Source organism: Vicugna pacos, chromosome 13 (genome assembly GCF_048564905.1).
Source record: "Vicugna pacos chromosome 13, VicPac4, whole genome shotgun sequence".
Lineage (NCBI taxonomy): Eukaryota > Metazoa > Chordata > Mammalia > Artiodactyla > Camelidae > Vicugna > Vicugna pacos.
In genome coordinates, this window is record NC_132999.1 from 39,084,185 (window position 1) to 39,098,368 (window position 14,184).

A 14,184-nucleotide genomic window follows, 5' to 3' on the forward strand; every position below is an offset into this window, starting at 1 on the left:
ACATGTGTTGTAAACTAGGAATGTCATTTACATAATATCTTTGTTTTGGGATTTGTAGAACTAATGCATGTTCACTGTAGAAAATTCATGCCCCTTAGATTTGTTATGAAATCTCTTTACAGAAAATTCAGACCATATGTTTAGAAACATATAACATGGAAGCCCCTAATAATCCTCTGTCCACTTCACAAAGCCAGTGTGTTTTTAGTCTTTTGGTGTGGCTGCCTGCAGCCAGCCCTCATATTTTATCAATACAGATACTAACAGTTGTATTACTATTTTTAACAAAGTAGGACCTAAATGTCTCAGTCTTGCCATTTTGTCTTTCACTTCACAACAAATCCTTTATCTATCTTAAAAGCCAACTATTAGAGTAACCTTATGCCCAAAGGTATTTCTCTTTTTATCTATCTAGCTATTATTTATTTATTTTTATTTCTGCTTTATTGAGGTATAGTTGGCATATAAAATTGTAAGATATTCAAAGTGTACATCAGGACGATTTGCTATACATGTAAATATAACATTCCCCCTACGTGGTTAATTAACATATTCACCACCTGACAGGCTCATCCTTTTTTGTGTGTGAGAACATTTAATTTCTGTTCTCTCAGCAAATTTCAATTATACAACATATATCGACTGTAGTCACCATGTTTTACGTTAGTTCCTCAAACCTTATTCAGCTTATAGCTGAAAGTCTGTACCCTTTTACCAACTTCTCCCCACTTCCCCCACCCCCAGCTCCTGGCAACCCCTTTTCTACTCTTCTGACTTTTTGATTTTTTTTTAATCCACATGTAAGTGATACCGTGCAGTATTTGTCTTTCTCTGGTTTATTTCACTTAGCATAATACCTTCAGATTTCATCCATGTTGTTCCAAAAGCAGGATTTCCTTCTTTCTCATGGTCGAATAACATTCCCTTGTATGTAGATACGCTGTGTCATCTTTATCTGTCCATCTGGAGGTGGACACTGAGGTTGTTTTCATATCCTGATATTGTGAGTAGTGCTGCAGTGAACATGGAAGTGCAGATGGTTCTCTTTTTAAAACTTGAGATATAATTGACATATTACATTGTATCAATTTCAGATGTACGAGATGACTCAATATTTGCACAAATTGCAAAATGATCACTACAGTAAGTCTAGTTAACATCCATCACCACGCATCTTACACCTTTTTTCTCTTTTAATTTTTTTTTTATATCTTTTTACTGTTTGATACCCTGTTTTTATTTCCTTTGGATATACACCCACAAGTGAGGTTGCTGGATCGTATGGTAGTTCTCCCTTTAATTTTTTGAGGAGCCACCATACTGTTTTCCATAGTGGCTGTACCAATTTACATTCCATCAACAGTGCACAAGAGTTTCCTTTTTTCCCACATCCTCACAAACACTTACCTCTTGTCTTTTTGATAATAGCTATTCTAAGATGTGTGAGGTGATATCTCACTGTGGTTTTGGTTTGCATTTCCTTGATGATTAGTGATGTTGAGCAACTTTTCATGTTCCTGGCCATTTGTATGTTTTCTTTGGAAAAAAATGTCTATTCAGTTCCTCTGCCCATTTATTTTTATTTTTATTTTTTATTTTTGCTATTGAGCTGTATGAGTTCTTTATGTATTTTGGATATTAACCCCTTATGAGATATGTGATTTGCAAATATTTTCTTCCATTCAGTAGGTTGCTTTTTCATTTTTGTTGATGGTTTCCAAAGGTATTTCTTTTTCCAGTAGTTGAAGATGTGTCTCTCTTCTCCAAAACCCTGTCCAGCCAACAGGATGGTGTACTCTGTGATTCCCTGATGACTGACTACTCCTCCCCAGCCCCTGTCTTCCCAGGGGGAATCTGGCTCTCTTGGCACCCCTTCCCCCCACTCTCCTACCCCCAGCTCCTAGTAGCAGGTGATCAGGGCAGACCTGCAAAGTTGAAGGAAAGAGGAAGGGCAGCGGGAATGGGGAGCCCTGGGAGGCAGGGGAAGGAGCTGGGACCTGGACGGTGGCACAGAGGCAGGACCAGCCTCCTGACCTTGGCAGGTCACCCTGGGCCCTCTCCTGGAACCTGAGTCCCCCCAGGGCCCTGCCTGGAGGCACCTGTTGATGGAAGAACCTTGTAGACAGGTGACCACCCCCATCCCAGCATCGCCACCCAGAGGATTTACATGGTATTACATGGGCTCCACGTTGGCAAGTCCACCTGAAGGGCCCCAACTTGACGTGTGACCCCTGGCAAGTCTCTGCCCCTCTGGGCCTCAGTTTCCTCATCAATGCAGGGTGGCCCCAAAGGCCTTTCCAGCTCTGATGAAAGAATGTCACCCCGCCTTTCCTGCCTGCTGATGGGGCTCCTGCAGGGGTGAGGCGTGGAACAGGGGTGCACTGTTCCCCATGGGACAGAGTGCGTGTGTCACTTCCCACGTCTTTCTGGAAAACCCCACAGTTCAGTTCTTTCCTGGGTTTGAACCAGAAGAACCGCATCCTTCTTGCTCACATCTCCTCGGATCTATTTTTGGCCTTGGCGGGCTTGATGTGGTACGGAGCGTGGTGTCCCCTTTTCATTTGGGCTCTGTAGCTCTGAGGCCTGGACCGGTAATTACGAGCACAGAGCCATTTATGGAAACCACTCTTGAAAAAGTCAGTAATGAGAAGTGACTAAAAATACCTCAGACATGAGCGGGGCCTGCTCTCCCAGCGCTGAGATTTCTGGGTGGGAGGAAGCCTTCGGGAGGCAGAATTGGGAGCTGATGGGCCAGGGCCACGGGGACTAGGCTCTCATCTTAGGTCCGAGGGGCCCTCAGCCTTGTTCCCGGAGGGGCCAGCCAGACAGGCCCAGCCTGTCCATCTCCAGGGCTCCAGGGAGCTTGTCCTCCACCTCGGGGGCCAGGCCACAAACAGAGGCAAGTCCCGTAGCAAAGTGAGAACATGGGGGGCTTCGATAGAAACTTGCTGTGACATGGAAGCCACTCCCAGACCAGCAGGACGCCCCTGCCCAGGGGATGCATGGCTGGACCCTGAGCTGCTGTCTTGGGGACCAGGAGCCTTGAGACTAGGGGCCAGGCATCCCCTCTCTGGGTCCCTGGGACTCGAGAGGCTGGATGAGTGAATGGCTAAGGCGTCCCATTTCCTCTGCACATTGTTCAGTTTCTGCCCCCAAATTGTTCACCACCCAAAGGGCACATGAACCAGGGACAGAGAAAGGGAGAGATGGGCAGGCTGATCATGTGGGATCAGAGAGGGGCGAGAGGGCTTTTACAGCTGGACCAAGAAGAAAGTAGCCTTTAGACTTGGCAGGATGGAGGAACCTGGAGAGAGCGGCTTCAAGGAAGGACTTCAGGGAAGATATTTGCAACCAGAAGGCCCAGGAGGCCAGGAGGATGGACCAGGCCAGCTCAGGGGGCCTGGAAAGTAGAGCCAAGCTTAAGACCCTCCTGTGGGCCCAGTGGGACTGGGGAAGGGCTTGAGGGCAGGAAGGACTGCCAGACGGGTCAGAAGACTCCATTCCCTTAAGAGTTACTCTGGACTGAAGGAAAAGGTCATCTTTTGAATTCTTACCTTTTGGTCAGAAACAAGACAGATTTAGGTTGTCCGAGTGACTCTAAATTTGGTCCAGGGCACAAAAATAGCTGAAGCCTGTGTTGGTGTGGGGCTGGTGGACACAGGGTGTGGCTCTGGAGGTCTAGCCTGTGAATGGGGGTGCAGGGCCCAGACATGGAAAGGCAGAAGGTGGCCAGCAGCCGGGTTGGTGGAGGCCGCCCCCTCCTGACCTTCCCTCAATCATGGGATCCAATCCGGACGTTGTTTATCAGAGGCTGGAGGAGAAGGCGGGATGGGGCTGGGGGTCCAATTAGCGCTCGTTAGTGAATGATGACCAGGAGGCCGCATTAAAGCGATCCAGAAAGTAAATTCATTTGCTGCTGCTTCCCCAGACAGAAAAGCTGGTTCAGTGTTGGAACATTTTTGGCAGCTTTTATAATTTTATAGAAAATAACCATGTAGAGGTGTGTGGTGGAGCCAAGTGTAGCTTGATCTACACCCTATGTCCAGTGAACAGCTTTGCGCATGTCTTTTCACATTTTTGCTGGTGTGTTTTTGAGATCCTTGTGCCAAAGGGTAGGTTCATATGTAATTTTGCAGGGGTATCGCAAAAGGAAGCTGCCGAGCTCCTCTCCACCGCGTCCCCATCAGCGCTGCGTGAGAACGCGCACGTCTGCTCTTACCTGCTTCCTCTCGCAGGGAAACGCCTCCGCCGCCCCCCAACCCTCTTGGGCCTGGAACGCTCTGTATTTCACTTCCGATAGAGATGACATCCCTTTTTACTTGGTTGTTTGTCTACATTCTGTCTCCCCCATTAGACTGTAAATGCCGAGAATGCAGAGACCTGGCTTATCTGTCTTGTTCATGGCTGTGTCCCCAAAGCTCGGAACAGAGTCTTACATACTTACATACTCGATAAATTTGTTTGTAACTTGAACTTGATAAGTGAATGAATGAATAAATGAGCAAATGAATACATTTATTTAGATCACTCAGTATCTCCCCTTCCCCTCCACCCCATGGCCTTGGAATTTCTGACCAGGCCCCCTGAGAGTATCATGTTTTGGCCAAAGGAGGGAGACTGCAAATCAGACTCATCCCAAATTCCTGTTGAATGGCCACCACTCTCAGCCCATTGCCTGTTTACAAAGTCCTTTCATGGCCCTGTGAGGAAAGTTGGGCTGGTTCCTTATTCCCAGTTTGCACAGGCAGAGACCAGGCCCAGGTGGGTCGTCCATATTTGGTTGGTGCAGGGGAAGGCCTGAAATGAGGGCCTTAACCAATGACCAGAGCCCCCTGGGCTGCCCTAAATTGCCTCTCTGGCTAAAGCAGGCTCAGTCTATGCAGTTAACAAGAGGGAAATAGAGCTGCCAGAAAACACTTTTCCTGGACACCAGCTTTTGGAAAATCATTCTTCTAACTCAAAACTACAGCCACTGAAAAAGCTGCAAATCCACAGGTGGCTTCTCCCTACCCTTCTCACTGACTGTCAGATGAAGCAGCTGTTACTGAATTCAGGTTCAGCTGCTTGCCATTTGAAAGCCAATACTTGAGAGAGAGAAGTACTGGTAGGAAAGAAATTTTGCTTTATTTCGGAGGCTGGCAACCAGGGGAGAAGATGGACTCATGTCCAAAAGCAACTCCACACTGCCAATCAGTGGGCAAGAGCTTTTAAAGGAAAGTTTCAGGGGTGTATAGGAGGAGGGACAGGGCTATGTGCAGAACAGCATAGTTAGCTCTGACAGTCATCTTGAAATTAGTCAGACAGTGGTCTGATCAGCATCATCTTGATTGTTTTAAGTGCATTAATCTTCAGTCCCAGGTTTGGTTTGTTCCCATTTTCTTGAGGCCAGTTCTTGGAATTGTGGCAGCTTATGTCATGGCTACAGTCTGGTCATCATGTAGTTAACTTCTCCCTGGTAGAGGTTTTAGTGTTTGTAAAACAGCTCAAAGGGTATGGCTCAGAATGTTATCTATAGCTGCTGAGGAGAAACTAAAGGTCCTTGACATTGTTTAATGGATAAACTATCCATATTTTGTCTTGTTTGACTGTTTTCCTTTGTTTTTGCTTTTTGTCATTTCTCTAATTAAATTTATTCTTTGGCTAAAGTTGTTCTACAGACAAGAAGCAGACAGAGGACATGGTGGAGTTTGCCCAGGAAGGCTCCATAGGGCCCTGCTCTGTTACAGAGTTACTTTCTTTACCCAGTTCCATACTTTAGGACACTTCACCAAGTTTTGGTGAAAATCATTTTCCTAAAGTTGCCCCATCTCCAGTGCTTGCCTGGAACAGCTAGGGTGGGCAGTTTCTGCTACTGGAACTACTGGGCGATGGGTACCGATTTCACAAACCCACAGGAGGGAGGGCTGGATCTCTAGTCAGTCCAGGTGAACAGGACTGTCTTGACCCAGCACACAAGCGCCTTCAGGTCAGCAAGGAGGGAGACCACAGAGCTTGGTGCCCCCAGGAGCTGGCAGGTTCGTGGTTGTTCCCTCAGTCCTGGATCCAACATGAGTCAGTGTTAGGCGTGTAGACAGAGGTTCCCAGTGACTCCGCTGTGCCTTGTGGGCAGATACACTTAAAATGCTTCAAGAGGGGTCAGTACAGGGCGTAACTGAGCAACCCCTCCTGACTATCTGTGCCACATCTTGTGACAACCACCAGCCTGGATGTATTTCAACCTGTAGGGATGCTTACACAGCCATGCAACAGAGGTGGTCTCTGTAGGCCACGAATGAACAGAGATTGTCCCCAAAGCTGTGTGTGTGTTTCTGTACGGGGGAGGGGACTTGTGTGGTGGTATTCATGGTGAGCATCACTCAGCAAAGTTCCAGACCCCTGCCCTCCACGCCCTTCCTGTGTGGGAGGACCCTCATCCCGCCTGTGTCACACTGCCTCTGAAACAGTCTGGCTCGTGGGTGGGCATTTGCTGTGAGTCCAGCACCCTGTTAGATGATGGACGTTCTATTTTCTCTCCTCCCTGGTTTGGGGGAGAAAAATTCGTCTCCTACCCAAACATGTGTGTCCATTGGCCTTACCCAGCACAGCTGTTTGCCCATCCATCGCTGGACCAGATACTCACTGTGAGGACAGGAAGCGCTCCTACATCCACCTCCACCACCAGCCTGGTGACTTGTGGTCGATGAGCCTAGTAGCCAAAGAGAGAATTTTTAAAAAGACTTGCAAACATGTAATTAAAACCTCAGTGTTGGTTTTGGGGGAAGGCACTGGGCGGCTCCCACTCCTGTTTTGTGGAAACACAGATTTTTAGTGTTTGAAAGTGACAGGAGGCTAAAGTGAGATGCTCTAAATATACTGTCCGGGGCATATCCGGGCAGCTGGGGAGATGTGGGCTTTATTCCATTCCTGCGGTCTCTTGCCCAGACTGTTAGACCAGCCCTGCCACTGGCCACCTTGGTCCCTCCAGCCTGGGCTTTACCCTCACCTCCACACATAGCTTCCAGTCTAGCCTCAAACCACGCGCTCTGATGTCCAGAACCCTGAGCCCCACTGGCCGGAGCACAGCCCACACTCTGAGGGCAGAATTCCAGCCCTCCCCAGTCAGGCCACAGCCAGACTCATGCCCTGAGCCTCACACAGCTGGATGGTGGGCAGCCCTGGCACCCCACACCTGTGTGTAGAATGCCCTCCCTGCCACCTTCTCCACCTGCAAAGACTGCCCTGTCCTTCAAGGCCAATTCTGGTGTCACCTCCTCCGGGAAGCCTGCTTAGATCACGCCATGGGATCCTCCACTTCCCCAGCACTTGACTGGGCCTCTCCATCCATGTCATCCTGCCCTGCTTCTTCCTGTTCTTTTCCATGTATCTTTCTCCGTTTCCTTCTTTCACCTTGTCCCAGAAAGGGTCCTGCCGTCCTTTGGCCCTTTGCTGGGTTTCATGCCGTTGTTTTCCCTGCTGGTGCCGTCGTTCCTCAGTCTAGGCCTTTGCTCACGCTGGTCCCTTCCTCTGCCGTGTCCTTCTCCCTTGACATCATGGCAGATCCACTCTCAGCCCTCAAGTCCCAGCTCCAGAGTCAGCTGCGAGCCTGCTCTCCGCCCACCTCCCATCCACACAAAGCTGACCCCGGGGAGAGCCCCATCCCTCAGCTATGTCCCTGCTGCCATGTGGCCCTTTTCTGCCGTGGATCTGACGTCCATCTCCCAGAGGAGGGGCCCGTCCTCTGCCTCATCTGTGGATCTGCGAGTCAGCAGGCATCTGAACGGGGCAGGTGGGGTTTGGGGCTTAGGAGCCAGAAATGTCGGCTGCCCTTGTGGGTGGGTACCTGCTGTGTACTGTGCACAGAGCCCCCTCCGCACCTGGGAGGCAGAGCTGGGACAGTCCTGTTCACAAGGAGGGAGCCGGCCCACCCAGGCTGCCCAGGCCCCCAGCTCCCACCCGGCCACCCCACCCTGGAGCCTGAGCCAGAACCACGAGTGACCGCCAGCCCCACTTTGTCCTGCAGTGGAGCATGACCATGCCCTTGGCCACCAGGAGCCCCCCTGGAAGGAGTTCCGCTTTGACCTGACACAGATCCCAGCAGGGGAGGCTGTCACAGCCGCGGAGTTCCGGATTTACAAGCTGCCCAGCGCCCAGCCGCTCAACCGGACCCTCCACGTCAGCATGTTCGAGGTGGTTCTGGAGCAGTCCAACAGGTGCCTGCCCCACTCCCTGCCGCCCGCTCGAGTTCAGCCCAGCCCTGGGGCACATTTCCCAGAGGACAGAAGGGGAGCTTCCTGGGCAGCACATCCTCAGAGAAGAAAGATGCTGGCCCGAGGCCTGGTGTCCCCATGCGGAGAGGCCCAGCATCAGTCCAGGCTTCAAGTCCCCGCCCTGCCGTCCTGGATGTGGGCTCCTGAGCCTCAGGTTCCCCAACTGTACACGGGCACAGTAACACCTTTGTACAGTAGATGCAGTGAGAAAAGGCACGTGAGGCACCCAGGCCAGAGCCAGGCGGGGTAGATGCCCCACTAACGGGCCCCAGGCGAGCACTGGAAACTCCAAGGCAGCTGTGCCGGCCCTCAGTTAATTGTTCTTTCATGTCCACAGGGAGTCTGACTTGTTCTTTTTGGATCTTCAGACGCTCCGATCTGGGGACGAGGGCTGGCTGGTGTTGGACGTGACAGCAGCCAGTGACCGCTGGCTCTTGAACCGTAACAAGGACCTGGGACTCCGCCTCTATGTGGAAACGGAGGATGGTAAGACTCAGGGGTCAGCAGAGAACCTTCCCCAGGGGGCTCCTCCGAGGAAGCTGCTGGCAGCAGACACAGTTGGCACCACCTCCCTTGGCCCCGAAGGAGGCCTGGCCTTTCTCAGCTGTGCCCTGAGGTGACAGTCCCCTCCCCACCGCACGGGCCCAGGGGAGAAAGGGTAAGGTTCCCGCAGTGCCGGCCAGCAGGAGGCCCCTACCAGCCCTGAGCCCATCCTCTCCTTCTGCAGGACCAACAGTTGAGTTGCTAAGAGTGAGTCCATGTTTTCCCTCCTCAAGAAATGGGCGTTTCTTCCTACTCTAAGGAGCTGCCTTCTCCACCAGGGCTTTCCATCCCGGGCAGGGCTTGAGGGGAATTGGCCACACCCTCAGTCCCTGAGGCAGAGGCTGGGGTGTGAACCCCCACTCTGCAGCCTTCTAACGCGGTGAGCTTGGTAGGCAGTACCTGCTAGTACTTGCTTTTCCAAGCGTTGGTTCCCTACTCCGTGGAATAAGGATTCATACATTCATTCATTCATTCAGCAGGTGTCTGGAGGGGAGCCTCCTTTATCCCTGGCAGTGGGGGTAGAAAGGTCAAAGGCAGGCCCAGGGCTGGCGGGCCTGACGTATAGCAAGGGGCCGCCAGGCTGGAGCACAGGGGCCAGGGGCCTTTGGGAGGAAATGAAGTGGAGAGAGGTGGGCAAAATATTAAATAAATATCATTTTATTTAATTGCAGTGGTGGATGACAGGATCTGACCTGGTTTTTATAAAACAACCCTCTGAGACGCTCCCCCTCACGAGGTGTAGCATCTCTCCAGCCCCTTCAGTGTGGGCTCTGCTCAGTGACTTGCTTCCCAAAAGTGTGGCCGGGGTGAGGCTGTGACTTGCAGTAGAGGGAGCTGAGCAGCCCCGCCCCCGCCAGGCACTCAGGCTCCCGGGAATAGTCATTAGATCCCAGGTGCCCTTGACCTGATGGGGTGAGAACAGCACGCAGCTCTGTGGTCTTTGTCCCCAGAACCCTGAACCCCAGTCTCACCGTGAGAAAAACATCAGATAAACCCAAATTGCAGGACATTCTGCAGACTACTGACAAGTACTCAAAACTGTCAGGGTCATCAAAAACAAGGGAAGTCTGACCAGCTGTGAGAGCCCAGAGGCACCTAAAGAGTTGTGATGACTAAATGCCACGTGGGGCCCTGGGTGGGATCCCAGAAGAGGAAAAGTCACTGGGGAAAAGCAGTGAAATCCCAGTACATTGCTGTGTTAAATAGTAAGATACTGATATTGCTTCATTAGTTGTGACAAACGTTACCATAGTCATATAAATGCTAACACTGCCCAGAGGAAACTGGGTCTAGGTGTGTGGGAACTTTGCAAATTTTCTATAAATCTCAGCTATTGTAAAATAAAGTTTATTTATTTTATGTACTAAATAAAGACCCCCCTTACCTCAGTTGAGAGAGTAGACTGGGGGAGATGAAAATAAAGTCAGAGGCCCCGGGAGCCTCACAGTGTTGAGGTGGGAGCTGTTGGGGGCTTGTTGCAGCAGCAGATACCAAGGAGGTTGCACAGAGGAGCCGCGGGTGATGGGGACTGAAACAGTGGGTCTTGTTAATACATTTCGTTTTGTTTTGCTTGTTTTGGTTTTTGCCTAGGTTAGGGAGAAATAGAGGGGAAGCTTTGAGGTAGAAAATCAAGGTCTCTTTGGGGAGGGGTCCTGGTAGTGGTCCATGGAAATGTTCCAGGCCAGTGAGTGCTGGGGACACAGATGTGGGAACCGCTGAGGTGGAGGTGGATTTGGAGCGAAGGGACGGCAGCAGCGCACGTGGGAGGGAGGGTGATGATGGAGAGGGAAGGAGATCGGTCCCCAGTCTTCCCCTGAGGGACGCCCCCGCTTCGGGGCCTCCGTGTGCCTGCTCCGGGTCCCTCCCGCCATCCGGCCGGGGATGCTCAGCCCAGGAGCCCGAGACGGAGTTGGGAGGCAGTTGTGAAGCGCGGTAGAGCAGGTACAGCTGCCGCCTGTACCCGCTTGTCCCCGCCGGGCCCAGAGCCGGAGCAGAGCGGACAATGGCGGCCTTGCGGCTCCTGGCATCGGAGCTTGGGCCCCAGGTCCCTGCAGGCCACTCGGGGCCCGCGCTGGCGACCGGTGGCATGTGCAGCTTCGCCAGCAGCGCCCGGGCACTCGCTAAGTTCTGCACAGACCCCATGGAGCCCTGAGAGACATCACGGGAGGCACAAGGATCATGGTCAGGGGCTTCGAGCTCTGCGGGATCCCGGAGAGTCTGATCCGGGCGCTGCTCAAGACCCGCGTGAGGGACTTGACCGTGGTCAGCAGCAACCTGGGGGTGGACAACTTCAGGTTGAGCCTTTTACTGGGGACCAAGCAGATCACCCGCATCGTGTGCTCGTACGTGGGGGAGAACGCTCTCTGCGAGCACCAGTACCTGGTGGGCGAACTGGAGCTGGAGATCACGCCCCAGGGACCCCGGGCTGAGCACATCCCTGCAGGGGGTGCCAGCGTGCCCGCCTTCTACACACCCACGGCCTACGCGACCCTGGTCCAGGAGGGAGGCGCACCCTCCAGGTAACACGAGGAAGGCAACATCACCATCCTGAGTCAGCCCAGAAAGGTGAGGGAGTTTCACGGGCAGCATTACCTTCTGGAACACGCCATCATGGCTGATTTTGCTTTGGTGAAAGGGTGGAAGGCCGACCCGGCCAGAAACTTCATCTTCAGGGCCAGTGCCAGGAACTTCAACACGCCCCTGTGCAAAGCCGCCAGAACCTCAGGGGTGGAGGTGGAAGAAGTCGTGGATGCGGGGTCGTTTGCCCCAGAAGACATCCAGGTTCCTGACATTTACGTAGATCGTGTCATCCGGGGGGGTTGGAAATATGAGAAAACAATTGAGCGTGTAACCATTCGGAAAGAGGAAGATGAAAGGAGCAAGTCTACGGATGATGTAAGGACACAGATCATCAAGTGGGCAGCTCTGGAATTTGAGGACGGCATGTATGCCAATTGGGCGTCGGGACCCCTCATCTGGCCACCAGCTACATTAGCCCCAATATGACAGTTCATCTTCACAGTGAACATGTAATCCTGGTCCTGGGTCCTTTTCCACCAAAAGATGGGGTGGATGCAGATCTCATCAATGTGGGCAAGTAAACAGCCACCCTTCTTCCTGGGGGTGTTTTTTCTCCAGCAATGTATCATATGCCACGATCTGAGGGGGCCACATCCACCTAACCTTCCTAGGAGCCATACAGGTTTCCAAGTATGGTCACCTGGCTAACTGGACGACACCCGGCAAGAAGGTGAAAAGAATGGAGGTGTGCAATGGACCTGGTGTCCAGCACCAAGACCAGAGTGGTGGTCCCCATGGAGCACTGCACCAAGGCCAAGAGCCCAAAATCTTGGAGAAATGCACAATGCCACTGACTGGGAAGCGGTGCGTGGACCGCATCATCACTGAGAAGGCCGTGTTTCACGTGCACAAGAAGAGAGGACTGACTCTGATTGAGTTCTGGGACGGCCTGATGGTGGAGGACATCCAGAGGAGCACGGGGAGCATCATTGCCCTCTCCCCGAATCTCAGACCCATGCAGCAGGTCGCAGCCTAACTGGTAAGTGGCCTTGGTCCCACTGTGACCTCACAGGACTGCATCCGAGGAGGACACAATCACATTTCTACACTTCACCAGCGTCTGGCCAGTTCTCCCCTGTCGTCACCCCAGACACCCTGCCACTAGCCGGGCTTTGTTCTCTCAAGAGGAATAGAACTGTAATTAAAAACCAAAGGGAAACCGAGACCTTGACCTTGTATGTTCTGTGAGTTCTGAGGAAGCTCTGCTACAGTCACTGAGACGTTGACGCCCTCTTCATTGTCTGTGATCTTTAACGTTAAATTCTGTGCAGCTTGAGGTGATCCCACAGGAAGGGTTTCATCGAAGCGCCTTCCCGCAATGCTGAATCATGAAATGTAGAGAAAAGTGATGGGGGAGGAACAACTCCACCCAGAGTCACTGCAAAGGCACCGTTTTACTGCAACCATGAAAACACACGTGTAAATGTGAATTTGTGGTCAACGGAAATGTCTGAATGAAAGATGTTTTCCCTTTGGCCCCTCTGACTTTCCTCTGGGGCTTTTCATTTTGTCGCTAAGTTTCGTTTCCTTGTAGCCTCACCTCCTCCACCCCCCACCCCCACCCAGTAGCTACACAGATGTCTCTAGAAGGGAAGCAAACCGTCTTGGTGGCCAGTGAACTGGTAATGGGGCAACTGAAGGGGGAGAGACCGTTGGTGCCAACATCTCGCCGGGACGTCTCCCCTGTGAATAAACAGCCCGTCTGTGCGTCGCCAAAGGCTTAGGCCAGGAGGCGTTCTAGAAACCTGACCTGTGGTCTCAGATGGGTTTTCTCCTGTGTTCCTGTGTCATCCTGAACAGACACTTAGACCCTTCTTCTCTGTTACGGAGCCTGAACAGGCCTCTTGTTAACACTCCCTTGTAACCCAAGAGGGGCAGTGAGGTACCTCTTCCTGAATCCACAGTCTCAAAACCTAAAAAGAAAAAACTGAGTTCATCTATGTGTGCACACGTGTGTGTGTGTGTGTGTGTGTGTGTGTGTGTGCAGGGTTCACACCCAGGCTCTCCATGGAGCCCGCGCTTTCTAAGAGCAGCGCCAGGGCTGCACACACAGGACGGGAGCTGGTGGGTCAGAACAGGACCAGTTGCAGCTGGTCAAGGAGGGCCTGTCAGAGGGGCCTCACTGGAGTGTCACCCTGATGGGAGGGCCAGGGTCTGGGATGGAGGGATGGTGCTCCCTGAAGGGACAGCTGCAGGGTGTCTCAGGGACCGTGACCAGGTGGGCAGTGGATGGATGCCACTGAGTGGACTGTGAAGCACCTTTCAGGGTTTCTGGGGAGGTGGCCCTGATCTGCCCTGGGTGTCGGGAGGGGCTTTCCAGCAGCAGTGTGGAGCAGGCAGAAGTTTCCAGAAGCAGGCAAGTGAGAGGGCTGTTAAGATAGTAGAAAGAAGGAAAAGCATTGCGTTCCTCCTCCTCCCACGGTGAGGAAATAACCTACAGGACAGAAGCGGACCTGGTCACAGCTTGGATTCCCTGTGAAGCTTTCAACCAGGCGTCCTGATTGTCGTTCACTGTGGCACTAGGGTCACATCCATGACTGCAGGCAGAGATGGGGTAGATGCCACAAGGGAGGTTCAGGTGGCACTCAGAGCAGATGAAGGCTTGGGGACAGCTGGGAGCAATCTTGGCCTGGCATGGGGGGGATAGAGGATGAGTCCCTGGGGATGTATGGGGCAGGTGAGCTGCTAAGACATCTGGGCCCTGATGAAGGAGATTCAGAAAAGGGGTGATCCTGGGGGTCTTGGGGGCCCATCTAGCCCAGAGAGGCAGCATCTGCATCTGGGTGTATGGGGGAGGCTACAGCATGGCTCCCAT

At 52.3% G+C, this 14,184-nt stretch overlaps 2 protein-coding genes across 2 annotated transcripts in view; both read left to right on the forward strand.

Annotated features, from left to right (window-relative positions):
• Positions 1-14,184, forward strand: part of BMP8B (bone morphogenetic protein 8b) — a 29,826-nt gene that overhangs the window by 4,356 nt on the left and 11,286 nt on the right. Inside the window, exons 2-3 of the mRNA XM_072974696.1 lie at positions 8,000-8,189; positions 8,584-8,732. Coding sequence (XP_072830797.1) covers positions 8,000-8,189; positions 8,584-8,732 — 339 coding nt within the window. The remainder of the gene's footprint in view (positions 1-7,999; positions 8,190-8,583; positions 8,733-14,184) is intronic.
• On the forward strand, positions 10,298-12,718 carry OXCT2 (3-oxoacid CoA-transferase 2). Its single transcript, XM_006220476.4, is given in 6 exon segments — positions 10,298-10,933; positions 10,936-11,742; positions 11,745-11,912; positions 11,915-12,051; positions 12,053-12,128; positions 12,131-12,718. Coding segments are annotated over 6 exon segments (1,545 nt in total). The 5' UTR covers positions 10,298-10,791; the 3' UTR covers positions 12,346-12,718.